The 23,231-nt window shown below is 41.2% G+C and overlaps 1 protein-coding gene across 3 annotated transcripts in view; it reads left to right on the top strand.

Moving 5' to 3' along the window:
* PPIL6 (peptidylprolyl isomerase like 6) overlaps nt 1-23,231 on the top strand; it is a 54,142-nt gene that overhangs the window by 24,911 nt on the left and 6,000 nt on the right. For all 3 annotated transcript variants that reach the window (XM_030928364.1, XM_030928366.1, XM_030928365.1), the window contains one exon: nt 18,291-18,426. In XM_030928364.1, coding sequence (XP_030784224.1) covers nt 18,291-18,426 — 136 coding nt within the window. The remainder of the gene's footprint in view (nt 1-18,290; nt 18,427-23,231) is intronic.

The raw sequence follows: 23,231 nt of genomic DNA on the forward strand, positions 1-23,231 counted from the left end.
CGTAGTGGTGCACACCTGTAATCCCAGCTACTCAGGATACTGAGGTGGGAAGATCGCTTGAGCCTGGGAGGCAGAGGCTGCAGTGAGCCAAGATTGCACCACTGCACTCCAGCCTGGGCAGCAGAGTAAGACCTTGTCTCAGAAAAAAAAAAAAAAAAAAAAGCTAAAAGACATTAAGAAAATGACACAAGACATGAAAGAGCTCATAAATCAGAATTAGAAAAACTTAAACATGATGTGACAGAGCTGAGGAAAGAAGGGCTGAGGAAAGCAATGAAAGAAAAATAATTTCAGAAGTGAGTAAACCACAAGGAACACAAGAGGAAATAAAAATACAACGTATGTCCTAAAAGAAGTACAAGGTAGGCAGAGGAATTTTTTTGTTTGCTTTAATTTTTGTGGGTACATAGTAGGTGTATATCTTTATGGGGTACTTGAGATATTTTGATACAGGCAAGCAATGCAAAATAATCACATCATGTAAAATAGGGTATCCATCTCCTCAAGCAGTTGTCCTGTGTGTTACAAACAATCCAATTATACACTTTTATTTTAAAAGGTACAATTATTATTGACTGTAGTTGCCCTGTTTTTCTATCAAATACAAGGCCTTACTCATTTTTTCTACTTTTTTTTGTGACTATTAACCATCCCCACCACCCCACTTTAACCCCCACTACACTTCCCAGTCTCTGGTAACTATCTCTCTGTCTCCATGATTTCATTTGTTTTGATTTTTAGATCTCACAAATAAATGAAAACATGTTATGTTTGTCTTTCTGTGCCTGGCTTATTTCACTTAGCATAATGACCTCCAGTCCCATCCATGATGTTGCAAATGACATGATCTCATTCTTTTTTATGGCTGAATAGTACTCCATTGTGTATATGTACCACATTTTCTTTTTTTTTTTTTTTTTTTTCCAGTTGTAGAATTCAGTGGAAATTTTCTTTTTTTCTTTTTTTTTTTTTTATTATACTTTAAGTTCTAGGGTACATGTGCATAACGTGCAGGTTTGCTACATATGTATACTTGTGCCATGTTGGTGTGCTGCACCCCTCAACTCGTCAGCACCCATCAAGTCATCATTTATATCATGTATAACTCCCCAATGCAGTTCCTCCCCCCTCCCCCCTCCCCATGATAGGCCCCAGTGTGTGATGTTCCCCTTCCCGAGTCCAAGTTTCCTCATTGTTCAGTTCCCACCTATGAGTGAGAACATGCGGTGTTTGGTTTTCTCTTCTTGTGATAGTTTGATAAGAATGATGGTTTCCAGTTGCATCCATGTCCCTACAAAGGACGCAAACTCATCCTTTTTTATGGCTGCATAGTATTCCATGGTGTATATGTGCCACATTTTCTTAATCCAGTCTGTCACAGATGGACATTTGGGTTGATTCCAAGTCTTTGCTATTGTGAATAGTGCCGCAATAAACATACGTGTGCATGTGTCTTTGTAGTAGAATAACTTATAATCCTTTGGGTATATACCCAGTAGTGGGATGGCTGGGTCATATGGTACATCTAGTTCTAGATCCTTGAGGAATTGCCATACTGTTTTCCATAATGGTTGAACTAGTTTACAATCCCACCAACAGTGTAAAAGTGTTCCTATTTCTCCACATCCTCTCCAACACCTGTTATTTCCTGATTTTTTAATGATTGCCATTCTAACTGGTGTGAGATGGTATCTCATTGTGGTTTTGATTTGCATTTCTCTGATGGCGAGTGATGATGAGCATTTTTTCATGTGTCTGTTGGCTGTGTGAATGTCTTCTTTTGAGAAATGTCTGTTCATATCCTTTGCCCACTTTTTGATGGGCTTGTTTGTTTTTTTCTTGTATATTCGTTTGAGTTCTTTGTAGATTCTGGATATTAGCCCTTTGTCAGATGAGTAGGTTGCAAAAATTTTCTCCCATTCTGTAGGTTGCCTGTTCACTCTGATGGTAGTTTCTTTTGCTGTGCAGAAGCTCTTTAGTTTAATTAGATCCCATTTGTCAATTTTGGCTTTTGCTGCCATTGCTTTTGGTGTTTTAGACATGAAGTCCTTGCCCATGCCTATGTTCTGAATGGTACTACCTAGATTTTCTTCTAGGGTTTTTATGGTATTAGGTCTAACATTTAAGTTTCTAATCCATCTTGAATTAATCTTCGTATAAGGAGTAAGGAAAGGATCCAGTTTCAGCTTTCTACTTATGGCTAGCCAATTTTCCCAGCACCATTTATTAAATAGGGAATCCTTTCCCCATTTCTTGTTTCTCTCAGGTTTGTCAAAGATCAGATGGCTGTAGGTGTGTGGTATTATTTCCGAGGACTCTGTTCTGTTCCATTGGTCTATATCTCTGTTTTGGTACCAGTACCATGCTGTTTTGGTTACTGTAGCCTTGTAGTATAGTTTGAAGTCAGGTAGCGTGACGCCTCCAGCTTTGTCCTTTTGACTTAGGATTGTCTTGGCAATGCGGGCTCTTTTTTGGTTCCATATGAACTTTAAAGCAGTTTTTTCCAATTCTGTGAAGAAACTCATTGGTAGCTTGATGGGGATGGCATTGAATCTATAAATAACCTTGGGCAGTATGGCCATTTTCACGATATTGATTCTTCCTATCCATGAGCATGGTATGTTCTTCCATTTGTTTGTGTCCTCTTTGATTTCACTGAGCAGTGGTTTGTAGTTCTCCTTGAAGAGGCCCTTTACATCCCTTGTAAGTTGGATTCCTAGGTATTTTATTCTCTTTGAAGCAATTGTGAATGGAAGTTCATTCCTGATTTGGCTCTCTGCTTGTCTGTTACTGGTGTATAAGAATGCTTGTGATTTTTGCACATTGATTTTGTATCCTGAGACTTTGCTGAAGTTGCTTATCAGCTTAAGGATATTTGGGCTGAGACAATAGGGTTTTCTAAATATACAATCATGTCATCTGCAAACAGGGACAATTTGACTTCTTCTTTTCCTAACTGGATACCCTTGATTTCTTTCTCTTGCCTGATTGCCCTAGCCAGAACTTCCAACACTATGTTGAATAGGAGTGGTGAGAGAGGGCATCCCTGTCTTGTGCCAGTTTTCAAAGGGAATTTTTCCAGTTGTTGCCCATTCAGAATGATATTAGCTGTGGGTTTGTCATAAATAGCTCTTATTGTTTTGAGGTACGTTCCATCAATACCGAATTTATTGAGCGTTTTTAGTATGAAGGGCTGTTGAATTTTGTCAAAAGCCTTTTCTGCATCTATTGAGATAATCATGTGGTTCTTGTCTTTGGTTCCGTTTATATGCTGGATTACGTTTATTGATTTGCGAATGTTGAACCAGCCTTGCATCCCAGGGATGAAGCCCACTTGATCATGGTGGATAAGCTTTTTGATGTGCTGCTGAATCCGGTTTGCCAGTATTTTATTGAGAATTTTTGCATCGATGTTCATCAGGGATATTGGTCTAAAATTCTCTTTTTTTGTTGTGTCTCTGCCAGGCTTTGGTATCAGGATGATGTTGTCCTCATAAAATGAGTTAGGGAGGATTCCCTCTTTTTCAATTGATTGGAATAGTTTCAGAAGGAATGGTACCAGCTCCTCCTTGTACCTCTGGTAGAATTCAGCTGTGAATCCATCTGGTCCTGGACTTTTTTTGGTGGGTAGGCTATTAATTGTTGCCTCAATTTCAGAGCCTACTATGGTCTATTCAGAGATTCAACTTTTTCCTGGTTTAGTCTTGGAAGAGTGTAAGTGTCCAGGAAATTATCCATTTCTTCTACATTTTCTAGTTGATTTGCGTAGAGGTGTTTATAGTATTCTCTGATGGTAGTTTGTATTTCTGTGGGGTCGGTGGTGATATCCCCTTTATCATTTTTTATTGCGTCTATTTGATTCCTCTCTCTTTTCTTCTTTATTAGTCTTGCTAGCGGTCTGTCAATTTTGTTGACCTTTTCAAAAAACCAACTCCTGGATTCATTGATTTTTTGGAGGGTTTTTTGTGTCTCTATCTCCTTCAGTTCTGCTCTGATCTTAGTTATTTCTTGCCTTCTGCTAGCTTTTGAATGTGTTTGCTCTTGCCTCTCTAGTTCTTTTAATTGTGATGTTAGAGTGTCAATTTTAGATCTTTCCTGCTTTCTCTTGTGGGCATTTAGTGCTATAAATTTCCCTCTACACACTGCTTTAAATGTGTCCCAGAGATTCTGGTATGTTGTATCTTTGTTCTCATTGGTTTCAAAGAACATCTTTATTTCCGCTTTCATTTCGTTATGTACCCAGTAGTCATTCAGGAGCAGGTTGTTCAGTTTCCATGTAGTTGAGCGGTTTTGATTGAGTTTCTTAGTCCTGAGTTCTAGTTTGATTGCACTGTGGTCTGAGAGACAGTTTGTTATAATTTCTGTTCTTTTACATTTTCTGAGGAGTGCTTTACTTCCAATTATGTGGTCAATTTTGGAATAAATGCGATGTGGTGCTGAGAAGAATGTATATTCTGTTGATTTGGGGTGGAGAGTTCTATAGATGTCTATTAGGTCCGCTTGGTGCAGAGATGAGTTCAATTCCTGGATATCCTTGTTAACTTTCTGTCTCGTTGATCTGTCTAATGTTGACAGTGGAGTGTTGAGGTCTCCCATTATTTTTTTTTTTTTTTTTTTTTTTTTTTTTTTTTTTTTTGAGACGGAGTCTCCCTCTGTCGCCCAGGCTGGAGTGCAGTGGCCGGATCTCAGCTCACTGCAAGCTCCGCCTCCCGGGTTTACGCCATTCTCCTGCCTCAGCCTCCCGAGTAGCTGGGACTACAGGCGCCACCACCTTGCTCGGCTAGTTTTTGTATTTTTTAGTAGAGACGAGGTTTCACCGTGTTTGCCAGGATGGTCTCGAACTCCTGACCTCGTGATCCGCCCGTCTCGGCCTCCCAAAGTGCTGGGATTACAGCCTTGAGCCACCGCGCCCGGCCGAGGTCTCCCATTATTATTGTATGGGAGTCTAAGTCCCTTTGTAAGTCTCTAAGGACTTGCTTTATGAATCTGGGTGCTCCTGTATTGGGTGCATATATATTTAGGATAGTTAGCTCTTCCTGTTGAATTGATCCCTTTACCATTATGTAATGGCCTTCTTTGTCTCTTTTGATCTTTGATGGTTTAAAGTCTGTTTTATCAGAGACTAGGATTGCAACCCCTGCTTTTTTTTGTTCTCCATTTGCTTGGTAGATCTTCCTCCATCCCTTTATTTTGAGCCTATGTATGTCTCTGCATGTGAGATGGGTCTCCTGAATACAGCAGACTGATGGGTCTTGACTCTTTATCCAGTTTGCCAGTCTGTGTCTTTTAATTGGAGCATTTAGTCCATTAACATTTAAGGTTAATATTGTTATGTGTGAACTTGATCCTGCCTTTATGATATTAACTGGTTATTTTGCTCGTTATTTGATGCAGTTTCTTCCTAGCCTCGATGGTCTTTACATTTTGGCATGTTTTTGCAATGGCTGGTACCGGTTGTTCCTTTCCATGTTTAGGGCTTCCTTCAGGGTCTCTTGTAAGGCAGGCCTGGTGGTGACAAAATCTCTAAGCATTTGCTTATCTGTAAAGGATTTTATTTCTCCTTCACTTATGAAACTTAGTTTGGCTGGATATGAAATTCTGGGCTTAAAATTCTTTTATTTAAGAACGTTGAATATTGGCCCCCACTCTCTTCTGGCTTGTAGAGTTTCTGCCGAGAGATCTGCTGTTAGTCTGATGGGCTTCCCTTTGTGGGTAACCCGACCTTTCTCTCTGGCTGCCCTTAAGATTTTTTCCTTCATTTCAACTTTGGTGAATCTGGCAATTATGTGTCTTGGAGTTGCTCTTCTGGAGGAGTATCTTTGTGGCGTTCTCTGTATTTCCTGAATTTGAATGTTGGCCTGCCCTACTAGGTTGGGGAAGTTCTCCTAGATGATATCCTGAAGAGTGTTTTCCATCTTGGTTCCATTTTCCCCCTCACTTTCAGGCACCCCAATCAGACGTAGATTTGGTCTTTTTACGTAATCCCATACTTCTTGCAGGCTTTGCTCATTTCTTTTTCTTTTTTTTTCTTTTGGTTTCTCTTCTCGCTTCATTTCATTCATTTGATCCTCAATCGCTGATACTCTTTCTTCCAGTTGATCGAGTCGGTTACTGAAGCTTGTGCATTTGTCACGTATTTCTCATGTCATGGTTTTCATCTCTGTCATTTCGTTTATGACCTTCTCTGCATTAATTAGTCTAGCTGTCAATTCTTCCACTCTTTTTTCAAGATTTTTAGTTTCTTTGCGCTGGGTACGTAACTCCTCCTTTAGCTCTGAGAAGTTTGTTGGACTGAAGCCTTCTTCTCTCATCTCGTCAAAGTCATTCTCTGACCAGCTTCGATCCGTTGCTGGCGATGGGCTGCGCTTCTTTGCAGGGGGAGATGCGCTCTTATTTTTTGAATTTCCAGCTTTTCTGCCCTGCTTTTTCCACATCTTTGTGGTTTTATCTGTCTCTGGTCTTTGATGATGGTGACATACTGATGGGGTTTTGGTATAGGTGTCCTTCCTGTTTGATAGTTTTCCTTCTGACAGTCAGGACCCTCAGCTATAGGTCTGTTGGAGATTGCTTGAGGTTCACTCCAGACCCTGTTTGCCTGGGTATCAGCAGCAGAGGTTGCAGAAGATAGAATATTGCTGAACAGCAAGTGTACCTGTCTGATTCTTACTTTGGAAGCTTCCTCTCAGGGGTGTACTCCACCCTGTGAGGTGTGGGGTGTCAGACTGCCCCTAGTGGGGGATGTCTCCCAGTTAGGCTACTCAGGGGTGAGGGACCCACTTGAGCAGGCAGTCTGTCCGTTCTTAGATCTCAACCTCCGTGTTGGAAGATCCACTGCTCTCTTCAAAGCTGTCAGACAGAGTCGTTCGCGTCTGCACAGGCCTCTGCTGCTTCCCCTGTTGTGCCCTGTCCCCAGAGGTGGAGTCTACAGAGACAGGCAGGTTTCCTTGAGCTGCCGTGAGCTCCACCCAGTTCGAGCTTCCCAGCGGCTTTGTTTACCTACTTAAGCCTCAGGAATGGCCGGCGCCCCTCCCCCAGCCTCCCTGCTGCCTTGCGGATAGATCACCGCAGACTGCTGTGTTAGCAATGAGGGAGGCTCCGTGGGTGTGGGACCCTCCCGGCCAGGTGTGGGATATATTCTCCTGGTGTGCCAGTTGGCTTACAGCGCAGTATTGGGGTGGGAGTTACCCGATTTTCCAGGTGTTGTGTGTCTCAGTTCCCTTGGCTAGGAAAAGGGATTCCCTTCCCCCTTGCGCTTCTCAGGTGAGGCGATGCCTCGCCCTGCTTCAGCTCTCGCTGGTCAGGCTGCAGCAGCTGACCAGCACCATTGTCTGGCACTCCCTAGTGAGATGACCCCAGTACCTCAGTTGAAAATGCAGAAATCACCGGTCTTCTGTGTCGCTCGCGCTGGGAGTTGGAGACTGGAGCTGTTCCTATTTGGCCATCTTGCTCCGCCCCCCTCCCACATTTTCTTTATCCATTCATCTGTTGATGGACACTTAGGTTGCTTCCAAATCTTGGTGATTGTGAACAGTGCTGCAACAAACATAGGAGTGCAGATATCTCTTTGATACAATGATTTCCTTTCTTTTGGGTATATACCCAGCAGTGAGATTGCTGGATCATATGGTAGCTCTATTTTTATTTTTTTGAGGAACCTCCAAACTGTTCTCCATAGTGGTTAATTTACATTCCCACCAACAGTGTACAAGGGTCCCGTTTCCTCCACATCCTTACCAGCATTTGTTATTGCCTGTCTTTTGGGTAAAAGCCATTTTAACTGGAGTGAGATGATATCTCATTGTAGTTTGGGTTTACGTTTCTCTGATGATCAGTGATGTTGAGCACCTTTTCATATGCCTGTTTGCTATTTGTATGTTTTCTTTTGAGAAATGTCTATTCAAATCTTTTGACCATTTTGTAATCTGATTATTAGGTTTTTTTCTATAGAGTTGTTTGAGCTCCTTATATATTCTGGTTATTAATCCCTTGTCAGATGGGTAGTTTACAGATATTTTCTGTGGGTTTTTTGTTTGTTTGTTTTTTTGCGACAGAGTTTCACTCTGTCACCCAGGATAGAATGCAGTGGTGCCATCTCAGCTCACTGCAACCTCTGCCACCTGGGTTCAAGCAATTCTCATCCCTCAGCCTCCCAAATAGCTGGGATTACAGGCGCACACAACCACACCTGGCTAATTTTTGTATTTTTAGTAGAGACAGGGTTTCACCATGTTGGCCAGGCTGGTCTTGAACTCCTGACCTTGTGATCTGCCCGCCTCAGCCTACCAAAGTGCTGGAATTACAGGTGTGAGCTACCATGCCCAGCCATCTCTTCACTTTGTTGATTGTTTCCTTTGTTGTGCAGAAGCTTTTTAACTTGATATGATCCCATTTGTCCAGAAAGTTTCCCCAATGTTTTCTTGTAGTAGTTTCATAGCTTGAAGGCTTATATTTAAGTCTTTAATCCATTTTGATTTAATTTTTGTATATGGTGAGAGGTAGGGGTCTAGTTTCATTCTTCTGCATATGGATATCCAGTTTTCCCAGCATTATTTATTGAAGTATTTTCCTCAGCTTATGTTCTTTGGCACCTTTGTCGAAAATGGGTATGAGTTCACTATGAGTGTGTAAATTTGTTTCTGGGTTCTCTATTGTGTTCCATTGGTCTGTGTCTGTTTTTATGCCAGTACCATACTGTTTTGGTTACTATAGCTCTGTAGTATAATTTGAAGTCAGGTAATGTGATTCCTTCAGTTTTGTTCTTTCTGCTTAAGATAGCTTTGGCTATTCTGAGTCTTTGGTGGTTCTATGTAAATTTTAGGATTGCTTTTTCTATTTCCATGAAGAATGTCATTGGTAATTCCTTTTTGGAAGAAAACAGCTTTATTGAACAGGCAGTGTTACAGCTCTGGTGGTGTTATAGCTCTGTGACTGCTCCTGCAGAGCAGGGCTACCCCGCAGACAGAGTAGCAGCTCAGGACAGTTTTACAGTCACATTTATACCCACTTTTAATTGCATGCAGATTACGGAGCAGTTTATGCAGGAAAGGGATAGTAACTTTTGGATCATTAGATGCCATGGAAAAGACCGGTAACTCCCAGGTGTTGCCATGGCAACAGTAAATTGACATGGCACACTGATGGACAGGTCTGATTGAAAGGTGCTTTCACCCTGGCCCTATTTTAGCTAGTCCTCAATCTGGTCCATTGTCTGAGCCCCACCTCTGGAGTCAAGTCCTGCCTCCTACCTCATCTCCCTCTCAGAAATTAGGTCCTCCTCCTTAATCTTAAGGGGGCTGCAGAAGGGTAAAGGCCAGTCTTCTGTAACTGCTTCCTGCTGAGCTCATGGGCATAGGATAGGCCCTGCCTAGCACTGGAGGAGTGAAAAAATCTCTGGATACCTGATGTAAGGGGCCCACAGGCAGGACACTTTAATTCTCCAGGTCAGTAGATGGGATAGGTTGGAAGCCTTGTGCCAGCATTGTTTTTTACCTGGAACTGTTGTAATCTAGAAAACACAAACTTTTACTAAGAGGTTAAATAAGCAAAGGCCAAAAAATTAGAAACAAAAAGATAACTTTCCAAGGTTCTGCAAGAGGTAAAAACCAGGTGAGACTTGGGAAAGCACTTGATAGTTGACCAGCTATAGTTGGGGTCAGTGCCCTGGTTATATCTGTGTAACCAGGTAACTTGTTCATAGATCTTTTGAATGTTAATCTCAACTTGTCTAGAGTTGTTAAAATATGTTCAGCAGGTTTTATTAATAACTACACAGACTCCACCATGTTCAGCTAGTAAATAATCCAATGCTAGTCTGTTATCGAGAACTGCATTTGCCAAAGAGCCTAAGGACTCTTGAATTCCCTTTAATGCCTGACCTGTGTTGGTGGCTAAGGATTCTAGATTGAGTCAAGTTCATTAGAGTTGAGTCATGGTAGGCAAAGCTGCCCCAGGGTGCTGCTAGTCCTGTCACTGCCAATTCCTGCCAGAATTACTCCTATTACTCACTTACTTCTGGTATTCTTCGGTGTTATGGGGTTATAGACAGTGACTCCTGGAGGGGCAAGAGTAGCCAGCATACATTCACCTCTGTTCCAAGTTTTTAATATACAAAGGAAAACTGCTCCTAAGAGAACAGGTGACTCCCTAGGGAGTTGGGAGCAGTTCAGGTTGTAACTTCTTTCCATTCATGCCACAAACAAAAATGAGCCAGTTGGGGCACAAACAGAAGCCCTACAGGGTGTGGTATTTATGCTTTGCTGCGAAGTTGTGTCTGTAGAGATATTTTTCCGCTGTTCCAATGAGAGTGGCGGGACACTCTTTCTTTTCCAGAAGGGGACAGTACTCCCACCTTCCCAGACTAGGCAGTTGTTTTTCTCTTATATGTTCTGATCCAGAAGGCACCATATGTGGTCTCTTCGCTTACAAGTGGAATCCCATTTACCTTGCTGTGGCCTTGGGAATGTGGCAACTAAAGTTGAATCAGAGCATCACAGGGAGGCTTCTGCTCTTGTGTCATGAACACAACAGTGAATGCAAAAGATAGAATCATTAGTGCACTGGAGATATAGATACCCTATTTCCCAGGTCCAGGTAATGGTGGCAGGGGTTTCAAGTGGAATCCGTTAAGTGGGGGAGAGTTCCATTTAACAAGTAGGGGTTTGGGATTTGAAGATCACTGTTGTTAGTTAGGAGGTCGGAGGGATGGTAGTGAGATTTCTCAGATAAGCCAGAAGATAGAACTCTCTATCCTGGGAATGTTCATGACAAATCCAGCAACCATGAAGATGATTATATGGCATCAAACTGAACATCAAAGATACATTTATTAAATTTTAATAAAACACATATATCTTAGATGTTTGATGCATTTTGACAATTGTGTATACCTCAAGCATATGTTTATACTGTAGTAAAAATATTTATATATCTCAAGTGAAAATGTTTATACCTCAAATAAAAATATCTGTAAAAAATTGAAACCACTTATTGAAAATGCATACCATGAACCTGACAATTTGAAGCAGAAAAACCAACACCAAGACCTATTTGTTCATAACATTATTAGACATTGAAAAATTATTTGGACATCTAGGCAAAAAAGAGCAAGTGATTTTTAAGGGAAAGAAAATTAGATTATCATATTCTTTGACAGCAACAGCAACACTTTATGCTAGAAGAAAGTGGAATAATATATTTATGAACTCAAGCAAAGGAAATATGAGCAAGGATTTTATATCCAGTCAAACTGATGTTGAATTATAAAGGGCACACATGTTTATCAACATGCAAGACTTCAGGGAATAGTGTTGCCATTAGCCCCTTCTGCAGAATCTGCCGTAGAATGAATTTCACACAACCAAATATTAATAATAAGAGAGACCTTGACACACAACTGGTGGTGAGGATTAATCATATTATTATTTGTGAACTTACCACATTCAGTGAGGAGTATGCCAGGTATGGCAGCATGCACCGTTAGTCTCACCTACTTGGGAGGCTGAGGCAGGAGGATTGCTTGAGCCCAGGAGCTTGAGCCCAGGAGCCTGAGCAACACAGCAAGACCCCATCTCAAAGGGTGAGAGTATGCTGTGTAATGATGATATGCTTGCGCAGTGGAGATATCATCTATTTAAAAAATAGAAGAAAATGAATATATACAAGTTTTATTTTTTAATTCTCAGTAAAGTACACTGGTGATGGTATTTTTAGTATTGTTATTTTGAGACTGTTGTATATGTAATGTGGGATAAAGTCATTGAGTAATTATGGAATATTCAAATTTCATCATTTTCTTTGTCCTTGAGAATCCAGGATTCTCAATGTGGAAGAAAGAAGATAGAGATGAAATATAATAGAGGCTAATAAGAATATTCCATAGTCCTGAACATGACTTTAAACTCAAGAAGTATCAAATGTCTATATATATAGCTCTATTCACTGGAAAGGTCTATAAACAACGACCACAACTCAGTAGCAATGGGTAGTCCTAGAATTTAGATTGTTGCTTTGAAATGTCATTTCTCACTTAAAGAAACTGAGTCTCTGGGAGAAATGGCAGATGCCAGATCTCAGGGAGGAAATCTACAAAATGAGCCTGGAACCTCATGTTCTATTAGATAGCAAAAGTGGCCTTTATTGTACGATGCTGCAAAGTGCAGAGATTTCTTTTCTGAAAGATTACTGGGGTCATGTCAAAAGGCCTCAGGAGCCAATTTGAAGAGGGTCTCACTGACCAAAGATGGAGTAATTTGAGCTTCACGAACAATAGTAATTGCAATTGATCAAAACCCAACAAATACTTCGAATCTGTGAGTTTATAATTATATTATCAAATAAAGGCTAATGGGTTACCTTTGGAGGAATACTAGGAAATGAATTTATCGTGAAAAGTGGGAAGTATAGGGAAAGAATCAAATACCCGCCTTTCCTATATGAACTGTACTAAATTGTAGATAAGGGGAAACATCTCTTTATAAAGTATTGCCACTGATAAATGAAAAGGAAAAAATAGAATTGGAATGTCACCATTTTGCTGGCCCCAGTGAAATAATGGGTCTAAGCATTTGCTGCATCAGTCTGCTAATTTCACAAAAACAGAGACAATCAGACATGATGAGGCTTCTGTTGAAAGAACACACTACCAAATAATATGAGTCTGATTAAGCCTCTGGACTCAGCTGCCAATTTGCAAGAAATACAGTCAGTTCTGTTGTAATGCGACATATGTATTCCTAAAAAATCTCCACACTTTGGCCAGACATGGTGTCTCATGCTTGTAATCCCAGCACTTTGGGAGGCTGAAGTCGGAGGATTGCTTGAGCCCAGGAGTTCAAAACCAGCCAGGGTAACATAACGAGATCCCATCTCTTAAAAAAAAAAAAATTAGCTGGGCATGGTGGCATGCACCTGCGGTCCTAGCTACTTGGTAGGTTGAGGTAGGAGGATCTCAAGCTGGAGAGGTCCAAGGCTGCAGTGAGCCATGATCATCATGATCATGGAGCCATGATGGACTCCATCCTGGGTGACAGAGTAAGACCCTGCCTCGAAAAACAAAACACAAACCAAAAAAATCTACACTTTGCAGCATTGTACAACAAAAACCACTGAGTTTATTGTGAAAATGAGGTTTAAGAAAAACTTTCTTGATGGCATTAAAAAACAGGATAGTAACCAAAAAAACCCAGCAATACAGTTTTACATATGTTAAATGGTCACAAAACATACATACCTTGTAAAAGACCTGAAGTTCGTGAAGGTGGGCATGGGAAGAGTTGCAGCTTTTGAGCAATCTTGAAGTGGTGGAAGGAGGGTTTTCTGCAATCAGAGCCCTAGATGTGGGTAGGAGAGGCTCAGCACAGCTCCAGAGTAGCTGGTAGATATCTGAGGTGTGTGTGTTCCTATGTGGCTCCGTGTAGCTGAATGCAGTTTTCATTTCCCTAGTGTTTCTCATGGTGGAAGAATGTAAGTGGGGGCAAAATTCATAATGCACAAGACTTTCCCTAATGTATCCATCAAGTTGAAGCAAATGTGCATTTTCAAAACAAGTATTTTAGCAGAACTGACAGGACAAAGGACAGAGCAACATGCTGGACTGTACCATGTGTGCAATCAACAGACTCCAGACTGGGAGAAATTCTCGAGGTTAAACAGCTGAGGTTCATTAGTAATAGATAAATGTAAGGAAAAGAAAGAGATGGAGGTAAGAACCTGCAGATTAAAAGAGGCCTAAAAAGCATAACCAATTTTTTTTAAATGGAAAAGGCTATAGTGCTTAGGGATACATATTTTGGATGTTAAAACTACAAGGAAACATTAAGTGCATAGTTATATAAAAGTCGGGGGAATGATTCCTTCTGGGTGAGAGAGGGGCTTGACAAGGAACTTTGGGCAGAGGCCGGCAAAGTTTCTTTTCTTGGCCTGAGTGGTAGTTAAAAGGGTATTTGCCTTATAATAACTTTATACATTAGTTTTCTGTGGCTTTTTGTGTCTATATTTTAATACATTGAAAAGGTTATGAAAAAAATATATATATATATTTTTTTTTTTTTGAGATGGAGTCTCTCTCTGTCACCCATGCTGGAGTGCAATGGCATGATCTCGGCTTATTGCAACCTCCACCTCCCGGGTTCAGGTGATTCTCCTGCCTCAACCTCCTGAGCAGCTGGGATTACAGGTGCATGCCACCATGCCCAGCTAATTTTTTTGTATTGTTAGTAGAGATGGGGTTTCACCATGGTAGTCAGGCTGGTCTCAAACTCCTGACCTCGTGATCTACCCACCTTGGCCTCCCAAAGTGCTAGGATTACAGGCAAGAGCCACTACGCCCGGCCGAAAAGATATCTTTATTGAATCAATGGCCACAGTGAAAGGGAAAAGTAATAGCTACTTTCCTTCTAAATTCCTGCAGACAGCTTTATCAAATGAAAGCATGCAAGTGACACCATTCCTTTAGTCATTCATAAAATACTAAACTCCAAGGTAGGTTTCCACATGGTGCTAGGGCCTGTGGCAACAAAGATGGTATAACCGAGTTTCTACTCTGAAGGCTTGTAGTGGTTTTGTGCAGGCAGATGTTAAAACAGATCAACTACAGGTGCTGTGCCAGTTGCTGTTAGAAAGGAAGGAACTGAGTGCCGTGGGAAAAGAAAGAATAGCTGCCTGGAGAGTTGGGCACGGAGGCACAGAGAAGCTTTGAGTTGCGTCTGCAGCAACACGTTGCGGATGGGGAAAGGACTCTCCTGGCCCCAATCCCTGATGAGAATCCACTGTACCTCTCCACCCCACAGCCATTATCAGAGCACCCAAATGCTTTGTGCTTGGAGGCACAGCCTCAGATGGAACATAGGCCTCCTGTCCAGTAGGGGATTGATCTGTTCAATTCAGGGGATTGATAGTCTCTGCTGATTATCCCTCACCCTATCCTTAGACTGTTGTAGTATTTGGTCTCCAGATAGAGTCTTTGCTATCCTCACTGTGCCCATGGAGTCCCAGTGCGTTCAGTGAAGTGTTTATTATTCGGTTGGTCTGGTAGCACAAAATTATAAAAAATCCAGGAAGCAATCAAGTGGGAAGGAGAGATGTTCCAGAAGGAAAGATGAGTAACTGTGAAAGCGAGAGCACGGCTAGTCCTCAGAACAGCTAAGGCATGGGTCTGTCTCCCTCATCCCTTCACCTGCCCGGGAATGTGAAGGCAGCAGCCAGCCAGTCCTTCCTCCACATTTCTCTCATGGGGTCCTATTTCCATGAGATGCAGAATTAAAACCGGGGCTGCGAAAAACTGCAACCACAAAATTCACTTTTATTAAGCTTAACACAAAAATAATGCAATAAATAATGTATCATTTAATTAGATTTATTATTTTATAAACGAGTTAATTTTTTTTTAACCTAGGGAAAGTCTGTTTTGCTTTGTTTTGAATCACAACTTTTAAAGTCCTAAATAAACAGGCTCTTTCTACTCAGGCAAGTTTCAGCTATTGGTTTCTGTGTAGGTTGTTCCCACACATACTTTGTCCCTGGCAGAAACACTCAGGAGAAAATAGGCTTGAATCAAACCTATTTACTGACCAGTGGCCTCACTCCTCACCAAACAAAGAGGGCAAAAATTCCTCTATGGGGGCTTTCACTCTATTTAAACCTAAAGAGGCTCAGCCCCCTTCAGCAGTGCTGTTTACTGCCAAAGGGTGCATTTTGTTATCATGGAATTATAAAGCAACTTAATGTTTTAAGGGTTAAATAAAATGTACCAAAAATTTACTATTAGAAAAAAAATCAGGGAACTTTACGTTAGTAAATAATTTTTTTAAAAAAAATTATAGCTAGCCAGGTGTGGTAGCACACACCTGTAGTCCCAGCTACTCAGGAGGTTGAGACAGGAGGCCTTGAGCCCAGGAGTTCAAGACCAGTCTGGACAACTAGCACAATGCCTTCTCTAAAAAAATTAAATTTGATTTAAATTAAAATTATAGCTCTTGAATTTTAGAGCTTTATGGAAACTTGAAGAGAAGTGAAAAGAGGCAGAAGGAAAGCAGAGGGGTTGGGAAGATCAAGAAATACCGAGGTGAGCAGATGGTTAAAGAGTTGAGTTGGAGAGACGCGGCAGAACAAAAGAACATGTAAATTACCCTTGTAATACTTTATGTCTGCAAAGCTAGTTAGAGTTAATGGTTCTTTCTTACACATCATTTTATTTTATGCATACAAGATCATGCCAAGTAGGCCAGTTATGGCATGACCACTGAGTGGTTTCCGTAGGCCCTGGCATTACTGCCTGACTGGAAGTAGCTTAGCCTCAGGTTCTTAAGATTCACATACACATTCTGGACTTAGAGAATCCACACATAGTCATTTAGTTTTCACACTTTTTTTCAGATCCATACATTTTTAAGTTTCTAAGTCAGCGACTACCTGCACCTTTTAAAAATATAATTTATTCTATCCCTTTATAGCAATGGTTCTCAAATTGTCTCTAAGGATTTCCATGCTCTCCTAAATAAATGTGGTCAGGAGATGAGAGGGCTCTAGGCATTTTTTTTTTTTTTTTTTTTTTTTTTTTTTTGAGACTGAGTCTCTCTCTGTCACCCAGACTGGAGTGCATTGGCGCAATCTCAGCTCACTGCAACCTCCACCTCCTGGGTTCAAGCGATTCTTGTGCCTCAGCCTCCTAAGTGTCTGGGATTACAGGCATGCACCACCATGCCCAGCTAATTTTTGCGTTTTTAGTAGAGATGGGGTTTTGCCGTGTTGGCCAGACTGGTCTCGAACTCCTGACCTCAGGCGATCCACCCACCTTGGCCTCCCAAAGTGCTGGGGTTACAGGTGTGAGGCACTGTGCCTGGCTGCTCTAGGTACTTTTTGAACTGTTTTATACATGGGCTTTCACATAGGTAGCAATTTTTTTGATAGGTATTATGATTAACTGCTTTAAAATTTCCCACAATCACAAAATTTTTGATAAAAATGTTACAACTCTATCAATTTTCTTTCCCAATTTTTACAGAATTTAAGAAAAATAAATCAGAATATGTAGAAGCAATGACAAACACCATTCTGTTAAAACTCTCTGAATCTTTGCTGTGGGCAGATTTCCATTTCATGCAATTTTCTGTGAAATTAATGAGTTTTTTTCTTTATTTCACTGAAATGAATAAGGAGCATCAGCATAATTATATAGACTTATTTGTACAAAAATGCCTCATTAGCATTGCATAAGGTTTCAGGGGTCTTTATTCAGTTTTCAACTTAACAGGCTGAAAGAAACTACCCCAGGTATGGCTTAATCACTTAGTTTGCTTAGTTTTGAAACTTAAAATAGTAACAGCAATTGTAGTTTAATAAAATCTTATAGACAGTTAATATTCATATTTCTCAGTTATTCTCAGAAATTTGTGAAGTTATTGAATGAAAATTTTCACTGAATTTCTCATCCATTATTTCCTTCTGTGTATTTGAACTTGGAGGCAAAGCTGGGAATGGTACATCTTCAAATTGGTTGCCTGGTAATCACCATACAACTCTTTTTACTTCTAAATCTTAAGCTAAAATAGCTATTGCTTTCCACAAAATCTTGGTTGATCCAAACAAGGTTTCAGATTAAAATTTATTTGAAGATTACTAAAAATAAACATAATTAATTTCCTTTCATCATCAACATTTTAAAACTACATGGAATGGGAAAGTACATGGAATGGAAATCTGCCCAAACATTTAGGGCCACACTTATGCCAATTAATGTGCTAGGAAGCCTGGAGCCAAAGCCTCAAGGAGACACGGTTCCTGCCTTCACCTACTAGAGAAGAAATGTCATGTAAACCAATAATTACATAGAGTGTTATAAGGACTGTCCAAGAACTATGTGTAAGATGCTTGGGGTTCAGGGGAAAGGTCAGATCCACAAAAGACTTCTCAGAGGAGGTGTTTTTAATGAGCGTGGTGGTAGTTTGAAAGAAATACCAAAATAGCACAAGAAAGTTTGCTGACCTTTATTCTTGATTAGAATACTGTATATATTTCCTTGTACATTATTAATTTTCTTAGCACACTTGTTTATGGTAAAGACAAACTAAAACTGAACGCTCCAATAGTTCTAATGAGGTTTTACAGTTTATTTTTTTTAACAGCCCATTTGAATGTTTGAAAGTAATTTGAAATAAATAGAGTATTTACAATTTGGAATCCATTGATGCATATGATTGAGAGTGTTACCAAGGGTTCTATTTGTTCCTTATGTGTTACAATAAATTGAGATAATAGAAATGTGCTAATGACCTACTGATTATTGTCTTTCCTAGATGAAAACTTTTCAGTTCCTCATAATAAAAGAGGAGTACTTGGAATGGCCAACAAAGGCCGTCACAGCAACGGGTCACAATTCTATATCACACTGCAAGCAACTCCTTATCTAGATAGAAAATTTGTGGCTTTTGGGTATGTATATTGTAGATCTGTCTATATAATATTCACATCTGTAAAAATGTCATTTAAAAATATTTGGATAAGTATTGTATATAGTGTATAGGTAGCTAAAAATGGGGCTTAAATGCAAAAATAATACAAAAAGAGACAAAAGTATTTAAGAAATATTTTGCAAGAAGTTTGCTATCTATAAAAACACAGAAAATGGCCAGACACAGTGGCTCAGGCTTGTAATCCCAGTACTTTTGGAGGCTGAGGTCGGGGACTGCTTGAGCCCAGGAGTTCAAGACCAGCCTGGGCAACACAGTGAGAACCTATCTCTACAAAAAAATTAAAAATTAGCTGGGTGGGCATGGTGGCTCATGCCTGTAATCTCAGCACTTTGGCAGACCAAGGCAGGTGAATTACTTAAGGCCAGGAGTTCCAGAGCAGCCTGCCCAACATGGTAAAACCCCATCTCTGTTAAAAATACAAAAATTAGTCAGGCATGGTGGCGTGTGCCTGTAATCCCAGCTACTCCAGAGGCTGAGGCAGGAGAATCACATGAACATGGGAGGTGGTTGCAGTGAGCAAAGATCATGCCACTGCACTCCAGCCTAGCTGACAGAGCAAGACTCTGTCTCAAAAATAAATAAATAGGCCGGGTGCAGTGGCTCACACCTGTAATCCCAGCATTTTGGGAGGCCAAGGCAGGCAGATCACTTGAGGCCAGGAGTTCGAGACCAGCCTGGCCAACATGGCAAAACCCCGTCTCTACTAAAAATACAAAAATTTAGCCAGGCCTGGTGGCGTGCACCTGTAGTCCCGGCTACTTGGGAGGCTGAGGCAGGAGAATTGCTTGAACCCGGGAGACAGAGGTTGCAATGACAGAGGTTGCAATGAGTACACTGCACTCCATCCTGGGTGACAGAGCAAGATCTGTCTCAAAAAATAAATAAATAAATAAAATAATAAATAAATAAATAAATAAATAAATAAATAAATAAATAAAATTAGCTGGGTGTGGTGGTATGTGCCTGTAGTCCCAGCTACTGACGAAGTTTAGGTGGGAGGATTGCTTGAGCCTGGGAGCCATGATTGTGCCACTGTACTCCAGCCTGGGCAACAGAATGAGGCCCTACCTCAAAAAAATATATAAGACAAAATAAAAAAATAAAAACAGAAACCATTTAGGCATAGTCATAATAATGTTCTTTCTGTGTCTCTATCCACCTATCAGTCTTCAGCCTTAAGGATATTATCAATTCTTCATTACTATGAATCATACCACAGTGCTTAATAATATAGATATACTAATATGTAGAAGTGAAGAGGTGAAGTCATTTAATTAATTGTCCATGTACATCATGAAGAGGTAGATGAAAACTATTCAAGTTACATGTAACTATTTTTACTGAACGATTTTAAATATGGAAACATCACAGGTAATAGTTATTATCAGAATATTATTAGCAAGATGCTTAAAGGCATGTGGACCTAAAATGGATGATGGAAATACTCTTCATCACTCCAGTGTTTCATATCTCTCTTTAATTACTGAGTGAATATGAGGGAGGGCTTACTTAGTCTTCCCTGAGATAGCGTAAAGTGTTTGGATTTTTCTGAATAACTGTTAGATTTATTCCACCCACTCCATAGGGATAATTACTGACGCTCCAGCACCTGGAATTTCATGCCAATGTTCATTTTAACTACAATAATTCCTTTAATGTAATGCTTTCTGTGATACTTCCAGGTTGAAAAAATAGAAAGTGTATTTTCATCCATAGGATATCTTTAAAGAGATAACATTACGTTAATAGATGCATAACATAAAATAATGACTTAAGTTTTCCCTGGTCCCAAATAAATTGTATTCTGAGTTTGAAAATGCATTATTAAATTAGTTTTAAGGCCAGACGCGGTGGCTCACGCCTGTAATCCCAGCACTTTGGGAGGCCAAGGTGGGCAGATCATGAGGCCAGGAGTTCGAGACCAGCCTGGCCAACATGGTGAAACCCCGTCTCTCCTAAAAATACAAAAATTAGCTGGGCATGGAGGCACACACTTGTAGTCCCAGCTACTCAGGAAGCTGAGACAGGAGAATTGCTTGAACCCGGGAGGTGGAGGTTGCAGTGAGCCGAGATTACACCACTGCACTGCAGTCTGACAACAGAGTAAGACTCCGTTTCAAAAAAAAAAAATAGTTTTAAATCCAAATAGCATTTCTTGGATCATTTAAATCTCTGTCATATTGCTGACAGTCTCTATCCTCTACCAACTTCCTGGTGATCCTTTATATCTTAGCTAAAGGTACCTTTCTCAAACACAAACATGACTATTTTAAAACTTTTAGTGCCTCCATTACCATCTCCACATCTGCACAGCCTGAAGTCTAGAGTGGCATTCCAGGTCCTCCACTCTCTGGCTCCACATCCTTTGTTCAGCCTTCACTTCTGCTGTTTCCTCAACTCACTCAAACAGAATTTTGTTAGGCACCTGCAGTATGCCATTCATGGTACTCAGTGCTGGGGAAAAAGAGTGACAATGTACAATCCCTACTCTTCAGGGAGCTTAGAGTATGTTATGAAAAATAAGTCAAATAGCCAATAGCTATGTGACAGTGAGACATGGGCTATGCAAACCATGTAAAGGGTGCATTGGCAGACGGGTAAGAAAACACCCTCCAACTCCTTTCACCAAAGTGAACACAGAGCCTTACAGGGCGGCAGTGGAGTGGAGAGCACTCGGTCTCCTTTTGATGGTTCCTGTTCTCTATGATCCACCTTCCTCTTGGGGAAATCTCTAATTTTTATCATCATCACTCTAGCCTCAGGGAGGCACTGCCCTCCTTCTATTCTGCTATTCTGCCTCAAGTAGGATCTCAGTGTATTCCTTAAATCTCCAAATTAAAAAAAAAAAAAAAAAAAAAGTCTCCAAATCACAGTTGAGGCTGGGCTGGAATATTTAAACAAGACCTTATAGAATGCTAAGGGAGAAGCAGAAAGGTAAAACATAATAGGCAACTAGATAATCTAGTTAAACTAATGAAATAGAGCTCCTTCAGGGATACTTCCTTCCCAGTTGTAGAACTGCCTCTTCCCTATCATCTCTCAGTATCCCCAGGTATGTCTGAGCTTTTGGAAGCCCAGACATGGTTAGCAAGGTCCAGAGAGATACAGAATTTTCCTCTGTCATCCAAGACAGGCACTCCTTCCAAGCCTGGTTTCAGGTACATGATCCCTCAGGTGGATGATACTGGGAATGTCCTTCAGGAACGACTGTAGCAATCCACAGAGCATGGCTGGCCCAGTGAGCTCGTAAAGAAAGAATATCACAAAACAAGCCTGTAAGCTCTCCATTCACGTGCACCCATGGTAGAGAGGGGTTAGTTGGAGGGGGAATTATTTCAAGAGACTTGTAAGGTGGGAGGGGGTCATGGAAAGTGTCATGAGAAGGTGAATTGAGGAGTGAAAAGTCACGTAGAAGTTAGCCAGATAGAGAAGCTAGAAATTACAATGAGTCAAATCAATTTTAGGAAAATTGAAGAGCTTTTGCAGGGAGGCCCTGAGGAGTAAGAGAGCATCTTATCTACGAGTCATCTGGTCTGGGCAGAGCTTAGTGCCTAGGGGAGAATGGAGAGGGTGGAGGCTGGATAAGAGGTCAGCTGGCCGGGCGCGGTGGCTCAAGCCTATAATCCCAGCACTTTGGGAGGCCGAGACGGACGGATCACGAGGTCAGGAGATTGAGACCATCCTGGCTAACACAGTGAAACCCCATCTCTACTAAAAAATACAAAAAAACTAGCCGGGCGAGGTGGCGGGCGCCTGTAGTCCCAGTTACTCGGGAGGCTGAGGCAGGAGAATGGCGTCAACCCGGGAGGCGGAGCTTGCAGTGAGCTGAGATCTGGCCACTGCACTCCAGCCTGGGCGACAGAGCGAGACTCTGTCTCAAAAAAAAAAAAAAAAAGAGGGTCAGCAAGGGTTCAGCTCCCAACAGACTATGGGTGCCATGCTGCTGAGCACAAGCCTCACCCAAAGGTGATGGGGGCCATGGGAGAATTTTACATTGTGAGCAACACAACCAGCTTCTCATTTTGAAGAAAAATCTCTTTAGCAGAAGTGAGGAATGATTTGGCAAAGAATGAAAAGGAAGTAGCAAGACCACTTAAGAAGCTCTGGTTATAATAGGCTATAAATGAAGTCCTGCTCTAAAGCACCAGCAGTACAGATGAGCAGGCGATAAGTGGACAAACTCAAGACATTGAGAAGTTAAGAGTCAAGAAGCACTTTGGGAAGCTGAGGTGGGCCGATCACGAGGTCAGGAGATCGAGACCATCCTGGCCAACATGATGAAATCCCATCTTTACTAAAAATACAGAAAGTTAGCCGGGCATGGTGGCAGGTGCCTGTAATTACAGCTGTTCGGAAGGCTGAGGCAGGAGAATGCTCGAACCTAAGAGGCGGAGGTTGCAGTGAGCCGAGATTGCGCCACTGCACTCCAGCCTGGCGACAGAGTAAGACTGTCTCAAAAAACAAAGAAGTTAGAGTCAGGGGTGAGGGCCTGAGAGGAGTCCAGACCAACACTGTCCAGTAGAACTCTCTGTGATGATGGAAATGTCCTGTAGTCTGCACGACCTAGTATGACAACCACTGGCCACATGTGGCCTCTAGGCATTTGAAATGTGGCTAGTGTGACTAAGGAACTATATTTAATTCTATTTAAGGTGGGGTTTTTGTTTTTGTTTTTGTTTTGTTTTGTTTGAGACAGGGTCTCACTCTGTGCAATCTCAGCTTACTGCAACCTCTGCCTCCCAGGTTCAAGCACTTCTCATGCCT

Source organism: Rhinopithecus roxellana, chromosome 4 (assembly GCF_007565055.1).
Source record: "Rhinopithecus roxellana isolate Shanxi Qingling chromosome 4, ASM756505v1, whole genome shotgun sequence".
NCBI classification, from domain to species: domain Eukaryota; kingdom Metazoa; phylum Chordata; class Mammalia; order Primates; family Cercopithecidae; genus Rhinopithecus; species Rhinopithecus roxellana.